The sequence below is a fragment of the Nycticebus coucang genome, chromosome 17 (genome assembly GCF_027406575.1).
Source record: "Nycticebus coucang isolate mNycCou1 chromosome 17, mNycCou1.pri, whole genome shotgun sequence".
Lineage (NCBI taxonomy): Eukaryota > Metazoa > Chordata > Mammalia > Primates > Lorisidae > Nycticebus > Nycticebus coucang.
Genome location: NC_069796.1, coordinates 14,302,992 through 14,319,774, shown reverse-complemented (window position 1 = coordinate 14,319,774; position 16,783 = coordinate 14,302,992). Strand labels below are relative to the sequence as shown.

Genomic DNA, 16,783 nt, shown 5'->3' with positions numbered 1-16,783 from the left:
TCCAGTAAGGTAACCTGTGTCCTAGCATTTGGACAGGTGTTTTGTGGAAGATGCCCTTTAAGTTCTGGAAACTGCTTCCACTTTTGGGGTCAACTTGCCCAAATAGACAAAAGCTGGATTAGAGGAATAATTCCACTAATGTCAGTCTCTCTGTTAAGTGAGTCCTGTAATCTTTTTTTCACTGCGCAGTGAGCAGGTTCCTGGTTCAGCTGCTGACTGTGTGCTTGCGGTGGGTTCCTGGTTCAGCTGCTGACTGTGTGCTCACAGTGAGCAGGTTCCTGGTTCAGCTGCTGACTATGTGCTCATGGTGAGTGGGTTCCTGGTTCAGCTGCTGACTATGTGCTCATGGTGAGCGGGTTTCTGGTTTAGCTGCTATTTGCTCACGGTGAGCGGGTTCCTGGTTCAGCTGCTGACTGACTCTGTGCTCACGGTGAGCAGGTTTCTGGTTTTGCTGCTGACTGACTATCTGTTCATGGTGAGCAGGTTCCTGGTTCAGCTGCTGACTGACTATGTGCTCACAGCGAGCAGGTTCCTGGTTCAGCTGCTGACTGACTGTGTGCTCACGGTGAGCAGGTTCCTGGTTCAGCTGCTGATTGACTATGTGCTCACGGTCAGCAGGTTCCTGGTTCAGCTGCTGACTGACTATGTGCTTGTGGTGAGCAGATTCCTGGTTCAGCTGCTAACTTTGTGCTATCTGTACTCCTTGAGGTTAGCCTCCCTCATCTGTGCTGTGTTGGGTTAAGACATAAGGATTTATGTATATTCCTACCATTAACATTTTGTAATTTTTTCATCTCATTTTGTCACGAATTCTTAGAATTCTTGTTCCTCTGCTTCCCAAGTCCTTCTGTCTCTCCCGTGTGCCGTCAAGGAGACTCACCGTGTCTGATTGCTGGGTGTCCTGCTGAAAATAAAATAGTCCTGCCAGACACCTGTCACTTTTATTTTTGCATATGTTCTCTTCCACTTTACATGGTGTGCTTAACAAAATGGAAGATGATATAGGAAGAGACTCATTTATCAAGATCCTAGAAGCTGGGTCTGTCGCTTTCATTTCAGGTCCTCCTCTTGGGGCTGCAGCTTGGGGAATGTTTCCTGCCCATGACCTCTTTCCTAGACTCTGAAGACCTTTATTTCTTTGTTAAATTGCTTTTACCCCATGGTTCTTCAGGGCTTTGGTTTTGTTTTTGTAAATAAGCTTCAGGTATGTTCCAGAATATGTTTTTTGGGCAAGACTAGGGCTCTCACCAAAACTGATGATGTTATTGTTATGGGAAACTATCCTGATTTCAGAATGACAACCTGATAAATAAGTTATTCAGTAAGCTCTGGGAAATGTTTATTCTCGTAAATCTTTGTTCTCATTATTGTGTAATTATTTAATAAATAGTTTGGGATGGGTTATGATGATTATTTTTGGAAGACTCTCCTTACTGTTTCTGTTGTACGTGTGTATATGTGTAGTGTTCGTGAGAGTGAGTTACAAAATCTGATGGCAGGTGATACTGTTTGAATTGTGGCCCTTCTGTTTAATTAGAAGCCTTAGGAGGATGGGGTCTAGAAATAATAAAGAATTGACAAAAATACCCTATTTGCATATTTACCATTTCGACTAATCTAAGCATCATTGCCTTGTTTTTTTTCCTAGCCTGTTTCAATCTCCTGTGTATCCTTGACCCTGTATGGTTAAGGCCGGTAACTACCAAATTAATAATGATAATCATAGTTGATTTTACTACCTGCTTATCATAGGCTATAGAAGATCATGAGTACTGCCTAATTAAAAAATTCTAGAAGGTCTTTTTTAAACTTAATTTCTGTCCACTTGTGTGTGTTTGTTAATGAATGTGTTTCAACAGGAAAAGCTTTCAAAGGATATTGATTACCTTATTGGTAAGGAGAGCCAGGTGAAGAGTCAGATTTCTGAACTAAATTTGTTAATGAAAGAAACAGAGGTAAGTGATAAACTGATATGCACGTTTTTCATTTATTCTGTTTAGACATTCATTTTTCTTAAAGCTTTGAGGATGTGATATGAGCTAGGGAAACAAACATGAAAAATAATGCTACTGGGAGATGGAGGAAAGAACGGCTAACTCTTTACATGGCAGTTAACAAGATTTCAAAAGTAATATGTACAGGAAAAATAGCTTTTACAATTATTTGTACTTTAAAAAATTAGCAAATTGCTCTTGAAAAATGTGCAGTATGTGGATAGGAGGACCAGGTTTATTTCAAATTCCAGATATTCCTGAGTATGTAACCTACATTTGTTCACCAAAAGGCATGTATTAGAATGGTCATATATAAAAAGTACCAAAAAAATGAGACTTGATTTTGTTGTTAGAATCGAGGAAGGGTTTAGTGCCAAGAAAGGGGTTAAAGGCTGGCCTCTGGGAGTGCTGGTGATGTTCTTCTACCTAATAAAGAGTCTCTGCTAGATGCTGGATACATGGGTGTTTATAAAGATTCATTGATCTTTATGCTTACACGTAGATTCTTCTGTTTGTATATATACTTCAGTAAAAATTAGAAAAAGTTATAGCATTTTAAAAATGCAGTAAAAGAGGATAGGACTGGGTTATTGGTAAATTCCAAATATTCTTCACTGATTTTGACCTTTCTTTTCTCCATCTGAAACAAAGTTGAGAGCCCTTACTCTTGATCACTTTAGAAATGGTATAAATATAATTTTAAAAATATCCTGGCGAGGATGAGACTGTTAACTTTTTGAAGAAATTTTTTCCAACATGGAGAGAAATGATTAAGAAATTACATGCAGTAGCACCATTACCAACATTGCTTTTGTTTTTAATCTTAACTGTCCTGATGTTCACCGATGGCATTCCCCACCCTAAGTCATTTTTTGCATAAATTTAAAGTGGGATTATCTTTTTCATGTTTTTGTCTGGTTAAGGCACAGACTCTTGGAGTTTGTAAGAATTTTCTAGCGCAAAGCACATCATCCCCTGGATGGTAGGTTGTTTCAGGGGCTGCGTCCTGGGTCACGGGAGGCTTGTCCTCATTCTGCTGGCTCAGTCCTGTTCTCCTTCTGAAATAAAGGAAAACCCAGGGTCTGTCTTGGTTCTGTCTTCTAACAGTTTAAAAATTTAGGAATTCGGGTGTCAAGTATTCTTGTAGACACTGACTCCCTGGAATCCTGGGAACATTATGAATTTGTTTGTACCTTTGGCTTAAGCAGCATTTTGTAGCTTACTAGTAAGAATCTTCTACATGAATTTCCCTCCATTCTAGACATTTATTCAGTGGTAATATTGTCTTTTTATCTGTAATTATACTTAGCTGTATACTTAGATCTTTTTTATCTATGGATATGCTATTTCTGAGTAAAAGTTGTCAGTTCTTTGCTAAGTGTATTTGATGCGAAGCTTTTGTTCTGAAATTTCACAGTCAGACAAAAGTTTTTTTCTTTACAGTATCTGGGTTTGCTGTTGTTGAATTTTGATAGTTTTGGCATCACATAGATCAGATATCATCGTGTAGAATTTGTGAAAAGACATTTGAATTCAGTAGCCAAGGTAACGCTTGCTTTGTTTTATCACAGTGTAATGGAGAGAGGGCTAAAGAAGAGGCAATTACACATTTTGAAAAGCTCTTTGAAATTCTGGAAGAGAGGAAGTCATCTGTGTTAAAAGCAATTGATGCTTCTAAGAAACTGAGATTAGACAAATTTCAGACTCAAATGGAGGAGTATCAGGGGCTTCTAGAGAACAATGGGCTTGTGGGATATGCCCAAGAAGTGCTGAAGGAGACAGACCAGTCTTGCTTTGTACAGACAGCTAAACAGCTCCACCTCAGGTACCCTCTTTTCTGAACTTCAGAGTCTCCTCCGCAGGGTCATTACCTGCCTGTGGGTATTTCAGATTTAAAGCTGAGTGGTCCATCATGCTGTGTTAATGTGAATGAGTTTTGCTTCCTTCTTAAATGTTGCCTAGAGTGTGGGTTTTCTTTTGTTAATCACTTTGCAGATGCTTAGTCTGATTTGCCTTTTTCAAGAATGATTTTTATGTAAAATATCTATGTCTGCAGAATACAGAAAGCTACGGAATCTTTGAAGAGCTTTAGACCGGCAGCGCAGACTTCTTTTGAAGACTATGTTGTTAATACATCTAAACAAACAGAACTCCTTGGAGAATTGTCGTTTTTCTCTAGTGGTAAGTCTTACTAAAGGCAAAACCGCACGCTTTTAGTCTTAATTTGCATTGTGTAAAAGAAACAGGAAGTCCCCGTCAGCCTGACGTTATGAAGCAGCATTTCAGTTGTGCAGGCCCAGTATAGTGTCCCAAAATCGTATCCCATTTATGATTGGGTAACTGTGTTTTTATGCACAAAACTATATTCTTATCCTCCTTTTAAAAGGGTGCCAGTCAGATTAGATAAAGGTCCACTCTAATGACCTGATTTTAATTATAGTCACATTTTGAGATACTTGGGATTGGACTTCAACATGTGAATTTTTTGGGGGGGATACCCTTCATCCAAACACTTGTTTATATTTGTGTCTTGCTGCTATTCCTCAGAAAAGAGGTTTCCTTTTTTCCCTTTTCTCACCTCATTTATCTCCTAAGGTTTCTGTTCTAGTGGTGGAGAGCAAGCATGATCCTTACAAAGATAGGCCTGTGGTCCAGTTACTGTGTTGGTTCGAGTTTGTGAATTTGTATATTCATTCAAAGGAAATTTGTCTTCAGACTCTCAAGGATTACTGTGATCTCCTTTCTTTCTAAATATATCCCTGAATCTGATATATACTTATTTATTATGACTATTTATTTGGATAGATATTTGCTACTATATAAAATGCTGATTGTATTTTATACGTTATATTCTGGCTGATTGATAGTCCTCTGGCTATATTTCCTATATATACTTTTTTTTAGTAAACTATATTTGAAAAGAAAAGAAAGGGTATGGGGTAGAGCATAGTATTTGTTATCCTATAATTTGTTCCTTATTAAAACAATTTTTTTTAAATGTATTTTGTCTGACCTTCCAAATCTCATCGTGGCTGTGTAACATTCAGGGCACTGCACATACGTGCTTGCTTTACCTTGCTCAGGCTGCAGCTGGGGTATGAGGAGAAGAGGCAGACTTGTACTTCTCATGGCTATTCTCTTTGTGATTTGACATAAATGGGTGTGTATGTGGGGGGAGGGGTGTAACTTTTGTAACTTACTGTTCTTACCATATGATCCGAGCTGTCAAGCTTAGGAATCTGTTCTATGGAAAAGAATATGCATAGGCACAGGATTTAGCTTTATTTTAATAATTATAGTTTTATAATTGTATTTTTAGTGAAAAATTAGAAGCCTATCTACAAGAACAGACAGTGAAATGGTAACATACCTATATAGTAGCACACCACTGAGTGAAAACACTGGCAGGCTCTAAACTAAATGGTTATAGTGGTTACCTTTGGTTACTTAAAATTTTTAATGGGTATTCCATAGTGTCTTATTTTTTTCCTAAAATATGCGTATCATTTATATTAAGAAAAATTAAGTTTATTTGCAACTCTACAGAGTTGTAAAGTGAACGGAAATTATATAATATTCACTGAGAGTTTGTTTGATTTGGTCACCAAACTTAAATTTAAAAATAATAAAATAATTGTTTATGGGAAGACATAAATAAAAAATTTCAAGTCCAGGGCTGTTATTCAGTAGGTGGAGGGCAAATTGTTAAAAAAATTTGACTTAACAGTGTTTCATAATTAATAGGTATAAAGCACCTAACTATAGGGCAGCGCCTGTGGCTCAGTGAGTAGGGCGCTGGTCCCGTATACTGAGGGTGGTGGGTTCAAACTCAGCCCCGGCCAAACTGCAACAGCAACAAAAAAAAAATAGCCGGGCGTTGTGGTGGGCGCCTGTAGTCCCAGCTGCTCGGGAGGCTGAGGCAAGAGAAGCACATAAGCCCAAGAGCTGTGAGCCGTGTGACGCCACGGCACTCTACCGAGGGCAGTAAAGTGAGACACTGTCTCTACAAAAAACAAACAAACAAAAAAAAAAAACAACTATAGCTATAATCAAATCAATTTTTGTATCATATTTTTCATTCTTTTTTTCTTTTATTTATAAATATACCTTAGTTTATATTTATTCTTTTTTTTATATGTAGTATTGGAAATTTAAAAAATTCTTGGACAGTATAGAAGTAATTAAGTATTATCAAAACATCATTTTCATTGAGGAAGAACATCAGGTTTTGAAGTAGCAGTATTTTAACATTGTTTTCTGTTTCATAATTCTTCCAGGCATAGATGTGCCAGAGATCAATGAGGAACAGAGCAAAGTTTATAACAATGCCTTGATAAATTGGCACCAGCCAGAAAAGGATAAAGCTGATAGCTACATTCTGGAGTATCGGAAGATTAATAGAGATGATGAAATGTTGTCATGGAATGAGATACAAGTGTGTGGCACAAGTAAAGTCATTTCAGAACTTGAAAGCAATAGTATTTATGCTTTCAGAGTGAGAGCCTATAAGGGTTCAGTATGTAGTCCTTGCAGCAGGGAATTGGTTCTTCACACTCCTCCAGCTCCAGGTATTGTGAATATTGGGAATTAAAAAAGCATAACATTGGAAGAGATCTTGATAAAATAAGCCATGTCCCCATGTAGACCTACATTAAACCAGCTCTTGTTTTTTAAAAGATTCCAGAAAAGTAGCTTCCACACAGGTAGGATTTAGAAATTAACTAAATTCAGTAGAACCTCCACAGTCGGCCACTTCCTTCCATTAACCACTTCCTTAACTTGACCCAATTTTCATAGAGTAGATATGCACCACATGTACATACCAGTATAGTAGGCACCTAATTCTGTACATTGACCCTCTCCATATGTTGACCAGTTTGTTGCAGTCCCTTGGGTGGTCAACTTAGAGGTTCTGTTTTACTTGAATTTCACCTTGTCGACGGAGAACAGGGTTAGATTTTAACTGACACCAGAGAAAAATAGGAAGACATTTGAGAGAGTAAGTCTATTAAATTGGAATTAAAATAGCATAAATAGTAACTTAAAAGTTTTGAACTAGGTGTTGGTAGGTTACACTTGTAATCCTGGCACTCTGGGAGGCCAAGATGGGTAGATTACTTGAGCTCAGAGTTGGAGCCCAGCCTGAGCAAGAGTGAGACCCCATCTCTACTAAAAATAGAAGTAGGAGCCAAGCATGGTGACGGGTGTCTGTAGTCCCAGCTACTTAGGAGGCTGAGTAGGAGGATCGCTTCAGCCCAGAAGTTTGAGGCTGTAGTGAACTATGATGACACCACTGTACTATAGCTTGGGTGACAGACCAAGATAGATAATGCATTTCTGTCTCAAAAAGAAAAAACTTTTGAATAATATTATTCTGTATTTTTTAGTTGTGGAAGCTTTTAAAACATGGGACATAGGTAGATATTTTTTAAATTTTATTGGTATAATTCCTGAAATATGATTTTGATTTAACCTAGTTCCGATTTGCCTGTATTTTCTATCTATCTTGGTGATTCTCAGCCCCTGGGGATGGTAGGCATGCTTTATAGAACCACATGGACGGCCTTTTCTCCCTGTACTCAAATTTCCTCAGGCCCAGCTCACCCTCCCTCCCCTTCCGAGTTAAAAACTACTTTAAAAACTACTGAAACCGAGCACACAGTGCCTGAAGATTTTTATGGAATGAGAATGACAGCCAATTTACAGATTAGCTGATAGCCACTACAATGTGTTGAGAAGCTCAGCAGGGAAACATTTTCCCTGTTAGTCCCTGCCTTACAGATACCTTCAGTTGGTTTTCAAATACTGTTGCTACCTCCTTATTTTTTTGTGGCTTAAGTAACCATATTTTCTGCACTCTCCCCTTCCTTCCCTTTTTGTTCAAAATAGAAGAGATTTGTTTTTCATGCACATTGTGGCTTTTGAAAAATAAGAATATAAATATTAATATCTATGGTTGGCTAAATCTTTTTGAATTTTAATACAATCCAGTAGTTTTAGGATGAATTTGCAAGTATTAAATAAATATTTCATGCTTAATGCTATTTCCACTTTTCTAGTCTCTCTGACTGAAAATAGAGGAAAAAGAAACCTAGATGTAGCTGCTGTTGCAGCGAAATAGTGGAGGGCGAAGGAGGACAGGAAACGTGAAGGCTTGTTTTCATATTCTCATCAAAGCAGTAAGACCAGGGTAACCCTTTAAATTTTTTGTGCAAGCTGGGAGACTTGAGATTGAAAGGAAGCACAAATAATTATGCCAAGACTCTAGGCATTACCGGAAAGAGTGGTCAGGCTGTCTGTGGGGAATAGTGTTAGTTTACTAGCAGCCATTTTTTTTATTGTGATGTAACACAGATAAAATTTGAGTGGTGCCTGTGGCTCAAGGAGTAGGGCGCCGGCCCCATATACTAGAGGTGGTGGGTTCAAACCCAGCCAAAAACTACAAAAAAAAAAAAGACTCAAAAAACGTATATATATAGACATAGATAAAATTTACCATTTTGAAGTATTTATTTCAGTGGCAGTAAGCACATTCATGGTATTGTTTAATATCGCCACTCACATCTCCAGAATTTTTTCACCCTTCCGAATGGAAACTCTGCACCTTGTAAATGATAACTTCCCTCCTCCCAGAGCTTGGTGGCCTCTATTCTACTCTCTGTCTCTATGAACTTGCCTATTCGAGGTACTTCATGTAAATAGAATAATGCAATATTTGTTGTTTTGCATGTGGCTTCTTTTTAAAAATTTTTATTTATTTTGGAATATTATGCGATACAAATGTTTTGGTTACATAAATTGCTTTCGTACTGAGTCAAGTTAGAGGAGTTCTTGCCCAGACAGTGCGCGCTGTGCCCGTTAGGTGTGAATTTACCCATCCCCGCCCCACTGCCACCTGTTTGGTTTTTGAGGGGTGGTATTTCCTTGTCTGCATGTACTTAATGTGTCAGTTCCTGCATCTGGCTTATTTCAGGTCCAGCCATATTGGACGTGTGGCTGGATTTCTTTCTTTTTAAAGGCTGGATGATAATGCATTGGATGTGCGTGGCACATTTGCCTTATTCATTATTTCCCCACTGTTCAGAAGCCGGTGGGTGATTTACGTTGATAGAGACGATAGGAGTGGTGTTATCTCCATTCTGTGGAGGAAGGAATTCAGACCAGGTCTCTCCGAACCCAAAGGCCATGCTTTTTTCTTTTAACACCCTACCAGGTTTCTCAGGGCTCCTGTTATAGTGTGTTGGTTAATAAGGAAAAGGCCTTGTTAAAATAGCTAACATTTTCCATATTTATAAAAGTTAGGATAGATATTTAAGAAAAGATTACATATGTATGAAAATATATAGTCCCTTACTTTTAGGGATAAAAGAACAGATCTAGTATAAAATATCTATTATAGATTTGTTTTATCTATTCCAAGTCATACATGTTCACATTTAAAATATTTTCAAGGGCGGCACCTGTGGCTCAATCCGTAAGGCGTCAGCCCCATATACCGAGGGTGGCGGGTTCAAGCCCGGCCCCGGCCAAACTGCAACCAAAAAATAGCCGGGCGTTGTGGCGGGCGCCTGTAGTCCCAGCTACTCGGGAGGCTGAGGCAGGAGAATCGCTTAAGCCCAGGAATTGGAGGTTGCTGTGAGCTGTGTGAGGCCACGGCACTCTACTGAGGGCCATAAAGTGAGACTCTGGCTCTACAAAAAAAAAATTAAAAAAAAAAAAATATTTTCAAAAAAACATTTTCCTCTGCTTTTGAGATACTGGAAATTATTGCTACGTTGAGTTTTGGTTTGTCATGGTTGTTTGGTTGTCTGACACCTCCCTAATCTCTTTCCAGTAATTTCTATTTGAAAAATCTATCAAATTTAACCTTAAACTATAGAAATGCTAATACATTATGTTCAGACTGATTTTAATTGTAAGCTCTGTTTAGTTTTCAGTTTCCTCTTTGATGAAAAATGTGGCTATAATAATGAGCACCTTTTGTTGAACTTGAAGAGAGACCGGGTAGAGAGTAGAGCTGGATTTAATCTGCTCCTGGCTGCAGAACGTATCCAAGTGGGTTATTACACAAGCTTAGACTACATCATTGGAGATGTTGGAATCACAAAAGGGAAACACTTTTGGGCCTTCCGTGTGGAACCTTACTCATACCTGGTAAAAGCAGGCGTTGCTTCTAGTGATAAACTACAAGAATGGCTCCGCTCTCCCCGGGATGCAGTTAGTCCAAGGTAGTTTCTTTTCTCAATCTAGAATTTGATATAATTCTTTCAAAAGTAAATGTATTTTATAAATATATAAAGTAAATATACTATATAAACATATAGTTGGTTAGCAAGGTAAGCCTGAAAACAGACTTGCATTTATTTATTCCATTTGGATTATACATTTCTTTGATTCAGGTGTTTTGGCGATGCCATGTGGTTGATTAAGAAAAGGAGTCAAAGCCAGAGGCAGGGTCTCTCCCCTGAGTCCTAGACACTCAGGAGGCTAAGGCAGGAGGATTGCCCAAGCCTAGGAGTTTGAGGCCCTGTCTATGCAACATAGTGAGATGCTTATCTCTAAAAAGGAAAAAAAAGGAGGCTGTTTGTAGTCACATATTGAATAATCATTTAGCTGTTATTTCTGATGCGGTGAGGAAATAAATCTATGTGAATGCCTCTGGAGCATCCAAACAAAGCCTCACATTTAAAACTTTTTAGATCTTTTACATGTTACCTAAATTATATGATAAAAATTACTCACATATAGTGCCTTCAATTGCCATACTTCACAATTGGTATTAAGTTGTTCTTTTGTTATAAGACAGAATTTATTTAAACTTCCCTGTAAGTCCTTTACAAAACTGGATCATGGTAGACATATTTTCACAACAGAGAATTACCGTTTCTTAAGAGATTGACTAGTGGAGATAGTACAGTTCTTTTAGAGGGAGTAAGTTGAATCAGCCCAGAAAAATAATTCTTGACCTCTTGTGCAAACAGTATCAAAGGTTAATAGTCTGAATGGTAGGAAAAACGTTTTAAACACAGATGAAAAATTTACATAACATCAAATATTTTAATAGAGAACTGGTTAATTGAACAGGACTGGAAGTTGCTCTGGGCAAGTGAGTGAGCGGTGTGAGCAGGTGAACGTCCCACCCGTTACTGTATCTCTGTACTCTGTAGACCCTGTGAGGTGTGAGTGAGGGGTGGGTGCAGGTGAACGTCCCACCCGTTACTGTATCTGTGTACTCTGTAGACTCTATGAGATGTGAGTGAGGGGTGGGTGCAGGTGAACGTCCCACCCGTTACTGTATCTCTGTACTCTGTAGACCCTGTGAGGTGTGAGTGAGGGGTGGGTGCAGGTGAACATCCCACCCGTTACTGTATCTGTGTACTCTGTAGACCCTGTGAGGTGTGAGTGAGGGGTGAGTGCAGGTGGACGTCTCGCCCGTTACTGTATCTGTGTACTCTGTAGACTCTATGAGGTGTGAGTGAGGGTTGAGTGCAGGTGAACGTCCCGCCCCTTACTGTATCTGTGTACTCTGTAGACTCCATGAGATGTGAGTGAGGGGTGAGTGCAGGTGAACATCCCGCCCGTTACTGTATCTGTGTACTCTGTAGACTCTATGAGATGTGAGTGAGGGGTGAGTGCAGGTGAACGTCTCGCCCGTTACTGTATCTGTGTACTCTGTAGACTCTATGAGATGTGAGTGAGCTGTGAGTGCAGGTGAACATCCCGCCTGTTACTGTATCTGTGTACTCTGTAGACCCTGTGAGGTGTGAGTGAGCGGTGGGTGGAGGTGAACGTCTCACCCGTTACTGTATCTGTGTACTCTGTAGACTCTATGAGATGTGAGTGAGGGGTGGGTGCAGGTGAATGTCCCGCCCGTTACTGTATCTGTGTACTCTGTAGACCCTGTGAGGTGTGAGTGAGCGGTGGGTGCAGGTGAACATCCCGCCCGTTACTGTATCTGTGTACTCTGTAGACCCTGTGAGGTGTGAGTGAGGGGTGGGTGCAGGTGAACGTCCCACCCGTTACTATATCTGTGTACTCTGTAGACTATGAGGTGTGAGTGAGGGGTCAGTGCAGGTGAACGTCCCACCCATTACTGTATCTCTGTACTCTGTAGACCCTGTGAGGTGTGAGTGAGGGGTGAGTGCAGGTGAACGTCCTGCCCGTTACTGTATCTGTGTACTCTGTAGACTCTATGAGATGTGAGTGAGGGGTGGGTGCAGGTGAACGTCCCGCCCGTTACTGTATCTGTGTACTCTGTAGACCCTGTGAGGTATGAGTGAGGGGTGAGTGCAGGTGAATGTCTCGCCCGTTACTGTATCTGTGTACTCTGTAGACCCTGTGAGGTGTGAGTGAGCGGTGGGTGCAGGTGAACGTCCCGCCCGTTACTGTATCTGTGTACTCTGTAGACTCTATGAGATGTGAGTGAGGGGTGAGTGCAGGTGAATGTCCCATCCGTTACTGTATCTGTGTACTCTGTAGACTCTATGAGATGTGAGTGAGGGGTGAGTGCAGGTGAACGTCCCGTCTGTTACTGTATCTGTGTACTCTGTAGACCCTCTGAGGTGTGAGTGAGGGGTGAGTGCAGGTGAACATCTCGCCTGTTACCGTATCTGTGTACTCTGTAGATTCTATGACATTATGCTTAGACTGCACTACATTTATGAAAAAGTATTTTTCTTCAACAAATCAACCTCACCTTACTATAACTTTTAAAATTTTTTGACATTAATTCTTTTGTAATAACACAGCTTAAAATACAAACATCATACAACTGTTGGAAAATATTTTCTTTAGGGAATTTTTCTATAAGCTTTGTTCTATTTTTAAAATTGAGATTTCTTTTTTACTTTTGGAACTTTTTCAAAACTAAGATACAAACACACACATTAGCCGAGGCCTACACAGGGTCAGGATTGTCACCATCACTGTCCTCCACGTCTGGTCCCACCTCCTAGGGGAGCTGTCATCTCGTAGGACAACTCTCTCTTCTGGAATGCCTCCTGAAGGACCTGCCTGAGACTGTTTTACAGTTAGTGTTTTTAGTAAGTAGAAATGACAGCAGAAAGAGGGACGGAGGGAGGGGGGTGGGGCCTTGGTGTGTGTCACACTTTATGGGGGCAAGACATGATTGCAAGAGGGACTTTACCTAACAATTGCAATCAGTGTAACCTGGCTTATTGTACCCTCAATGAATCCCCAACATTAAAAAAAAAAAAATAAGTAGAAATGACAATAAAATTATAGTCTAATAAATACACAGGCCAGTGTTAGCCGTTTAGTATCATAATCAGGCATTACGTACTGTGTGTAGGTCACAGTTCAGTGGGTTAATACTGGTATCTCCTCACATGTGAGAATCACGCATTACCTTACCACAGGGCAACGGCCAGGACATCACGGGGTGATAAATATTTTTCAGCCCCATCATTATTTTATGGGAACGCCATTGTGTATGTGGTCTGTCATCGACTGAAACATCAGTGAGGGGCGCGTGACTGTATATAATTTTGTGCTGTCGGTGTGTAATCTTTGACCAGTTCCTTTTTGGTAGGCCAGAGTTATTAATAACTTTTAGGCTCTTGCCTTTATCTAGGTGAAAGTGATGTTTTATGAGAGAAAACTTTGGGTATAATTCTACATGGCAACACGCAGCCTTGATTTTTTTATTTCATTAGAAAGCTTTTGATGCAAACATAATTTTAGCCTTAAATCAACATATACTATCTTGTGAAAATGTTTTAAAGACACCTGGAGTCCTGTGGATACAGATTCAGACCCTTTGTTTTTGTTGTTGCGTTTCAGGTATGAGCAAGACAGTGGCCACGACAGCGGGAGTGAGGACACCAGTTTTGATTCTTCACAGCCCTTTACGTTAGTTACCATAGGCATGAAGAAATTTTTTATACCTAAGTCACCCACTTCTTCTAATGAACCGGAAAATAGAGTTCTTCCCATGCCAACAAGTATAGGGATCTTCCTTGACTATGATAAAGGCAGAGTGAGCTTCTATGACATGGAGCACATGAAGTGCCTGTGTGAGCGCCAGGTGGACTGCTCGCACACCATGTACCCGGCCTTCGCACTGATGGGCAGTGGAGGAATTCAACTGGAAGAACCCATCTCAGCAAAGTACCTGGAATACCCAGGAGACATGTGATAGCAACATCTGATGTGACTTAGGATGGAAATTGCGAGCAAAGCAATGCCTTAGTGTTAACCTTCGTAACTAATTACATATCACTAAGTATTCTGTCCCCACACTTGTTACCGTGTGTGTTTCTTCTTAAAACCTGGGACACTCCAGCAGCCTTGTCTCTGCCACGTCACTGTTCTGCCTTTCACAAATGAGGGGAATGAAGACATTCTTTTCTGGTTAATACTGAAATGATTAACTTTGCAACTGGATGTTCTTTCTTTTTATGCCCAAGGAATAACTTATTTACGTCAGCTGGTGTTGCTGATAATTAGTAATACATTGGTGGTTTTCTGGGCAGGTTGGGGATACAAAGTATTTATTATGCTGCTTTTATGTTTGTGTTTTTTTCATTTTTGTATCATGCTTATGTCCTAAAAGAAGATATTTTTAAAATGCCTTATGGATAGAAATTAGTGCTAAGCAATGTGTGTTGCATTTGTTTTTAATAGGAAAACAAAGTTCTAGATAGGTGAAAAGAAAAAGGTCATACAAATGGTAGTATATGTAAGTAGAAAATTATGTATTTTATAATGTGTAACTATTAAAAGTATATTGCCTGGGAAATTAAAACTACTGTATTTATTCCCCCCTCCCCCCAACCCACAGACTGTATTATTAAGGGCATTTTGGGAGTTCCCTTAGCTGTAACACCCGTTAACCAGCATGGTTAATGGTTTCTTGTAGGAAACACAAATTCTTACCTAACACATGCAACTTCACTTTATATAATTTTTTCTTCAGAAAATTTATCTTTACTTTTTATTACTCTATGAAAATATTTGTGCTTATATCAAAGAATTATTTTTTAGAAGTATTGAAGATGGACTGATACTGAAATCATATTTTCTTTTGCCCTCTTATTATATCTTGTGATTTTCATTTTTTGGCACAAATAGTGCCTATCTGATTTTTCTGGTTTATGTTTACATGTTTGAAAAAGTTAAGATATACAGGGTGGGCATAAAGTTCCTGCGCAGTTTACACAAACTTTATGTCCACCCTGTATTATTAGTCTAGAATTAAATATAAAATAGTTTATAACGTATCTTGAGTTTAATTGTTCAGTTTTATGGCAGTTTCTATGGTTCATTGTTTGGTAATAAGCATTTGTAATATTAGCGAGTAAAAATATAAATTTATTTCGGCATAATGAAGATCATAAAACTGTGCACCCTTTTAAAAGTTGAAATTTCTTTTCATTTGAAGAATTTCATTTCAGCTAAATTGTGTAATTATCTTTGAAAGCCATTCTTTTAGGTAGGTGGTTTTTATTTAAACCGCTTTTTTTTTTTTTAAAGTTAAAATGTTAGACACTACATGCCTTTTAGCAGTAATCATTTTTAGAATGCTGTTGACGTGTTTTAACAGAACAAGACTCTTAGGCCTGTTTTTTTATTTTGTTTTGTTTTTAATGGAAATCTGTTATTCAGGCTGGTAGCATTAAATTCGCTTTCTTCTCCCAGCCCAAGTAGAAAATAACATGGGGATTTCAGGGTTTAGCGTTCTTGGTTCCTTTCCCATTCACAAGTAGCACTTTATAGCAGAGGCTACACTAAGCAAGTATTCAGTGCTGTGTGGGTAATTGTGCAATAAAGCTGCTAAGGGCACATGTGTGGTGAAGTCTGATCCTCTCCCGCCCGTGTAAGGACATATCATGTAGACGTTTTACGATAAAAAGCTTTAACAGGAATAGGGAAGGTATTTCAAATATTGTACAGTTGTATATGTAATGTTCTACTGAGTTTCTTTCCTTTTTTAATAAAAATTAAAAAGAAATCAAGTGTAATTGATTCAAATCTGCATTCCAGGAATTTTTGTGGAATATTTGTGGAAAATTGAATTATGAAAAGATGATTAGCTGCACACATATTATAGAGCTTAAGTTTTATATAAAACTATTTTGTACATTTCTTTATTAGCTTTAGTTCCCATGGAAGTGATTCTTAAAAAAGCTTGGCATGAAGTGAATTTATTTCAGTTGATCAAATTGATCAATGTATCTGATACTTCCTTTTTGAGCCGTCATAGACGCTGTTTCGGCTAGACACGTGGTCCTTTAGTTCACACTTGTGCACTCGTATCATATTGTCGGTGCTGGTCGTTGTAGTCACTTGCGGAAACCAGCGGGTTCTTGACTAATGCTTGAAGGGTCTCAATTTTTTTTGACTAATAGGAGTAGATTCAAGGCTGTTCCTGTGAGACTGAATAACAACTTAATTCTCATATCCACAGTTGCTTTCTTGCAGGTTGCAGGAGTCAGAGCTCTCTCCTTTTGGGAGTTAAACACAATCTGGGCCTGCTAAATCTTTTGCCATAGCCCATAATTTGATTAGGCCCTGGAAATGTGAACTCCTTTGGGAATAAAATCAATCATATTGCTGCGGAAAAGAATTGAGAACTAATATTACAGGCAAGAATACTCTTAAGTTACTATATAGATTTGCATTCATTTTAAAGTTTTATCCGCTTGTGTGTAGTAATATCCTGAGAATAGGCTTTTTTATTGGGACTCTTTTGCTGTAAAAAATGTAGAGGAATTTAATTTTTTGAAGTTGAATTTGGAACTATTTCATTCCCAAAGTTTTACATTCCT

General features: G+C 38.9%; 1 protein-coding gene across 2 annotated transcripts in view; it reads left to right on the top strand.

Moving 5' to 3' along the window:
- Positions 1–15,962, top strand: part of TRIM36 (tripartite motif containing 36) — a 32,891-nt gene extending 16,929 nt beyond the window's left edge. For both annotated transcript variants that reach the window (XM_053567085.1, XM_053567084.1), the window contains 6 exons: positions 1,860–1,955; positions 3,566–3,819; positions 4,051–4,175; positions 6,272–6,562; positions 9,925–10,222; positions 13,797–15,962. In XM_053567085.1, the coding sequence (XP_053423060.1) occupies positions 1,860–1,955; positions 3,566–3,819; positions 4,051–4,175; positions 6,272–6,562; positions 9,925–10,222; positions 13,797–14,151 (1,419 nt within the window). In that variant the 3' untranslated portion in view covers positions 14,152–15,962. The remainder of the gene's footprint in view (positions 1–1,859; positions 1,956–3,565; positions 3,820–4,050; positions 4,176–6,271; positions 6,563–9,924; positions 10,223–13,796) is intronic.
- The last annotated feature ends 821 nt before the right edge of the window (positions 15,963–16,783 follow it).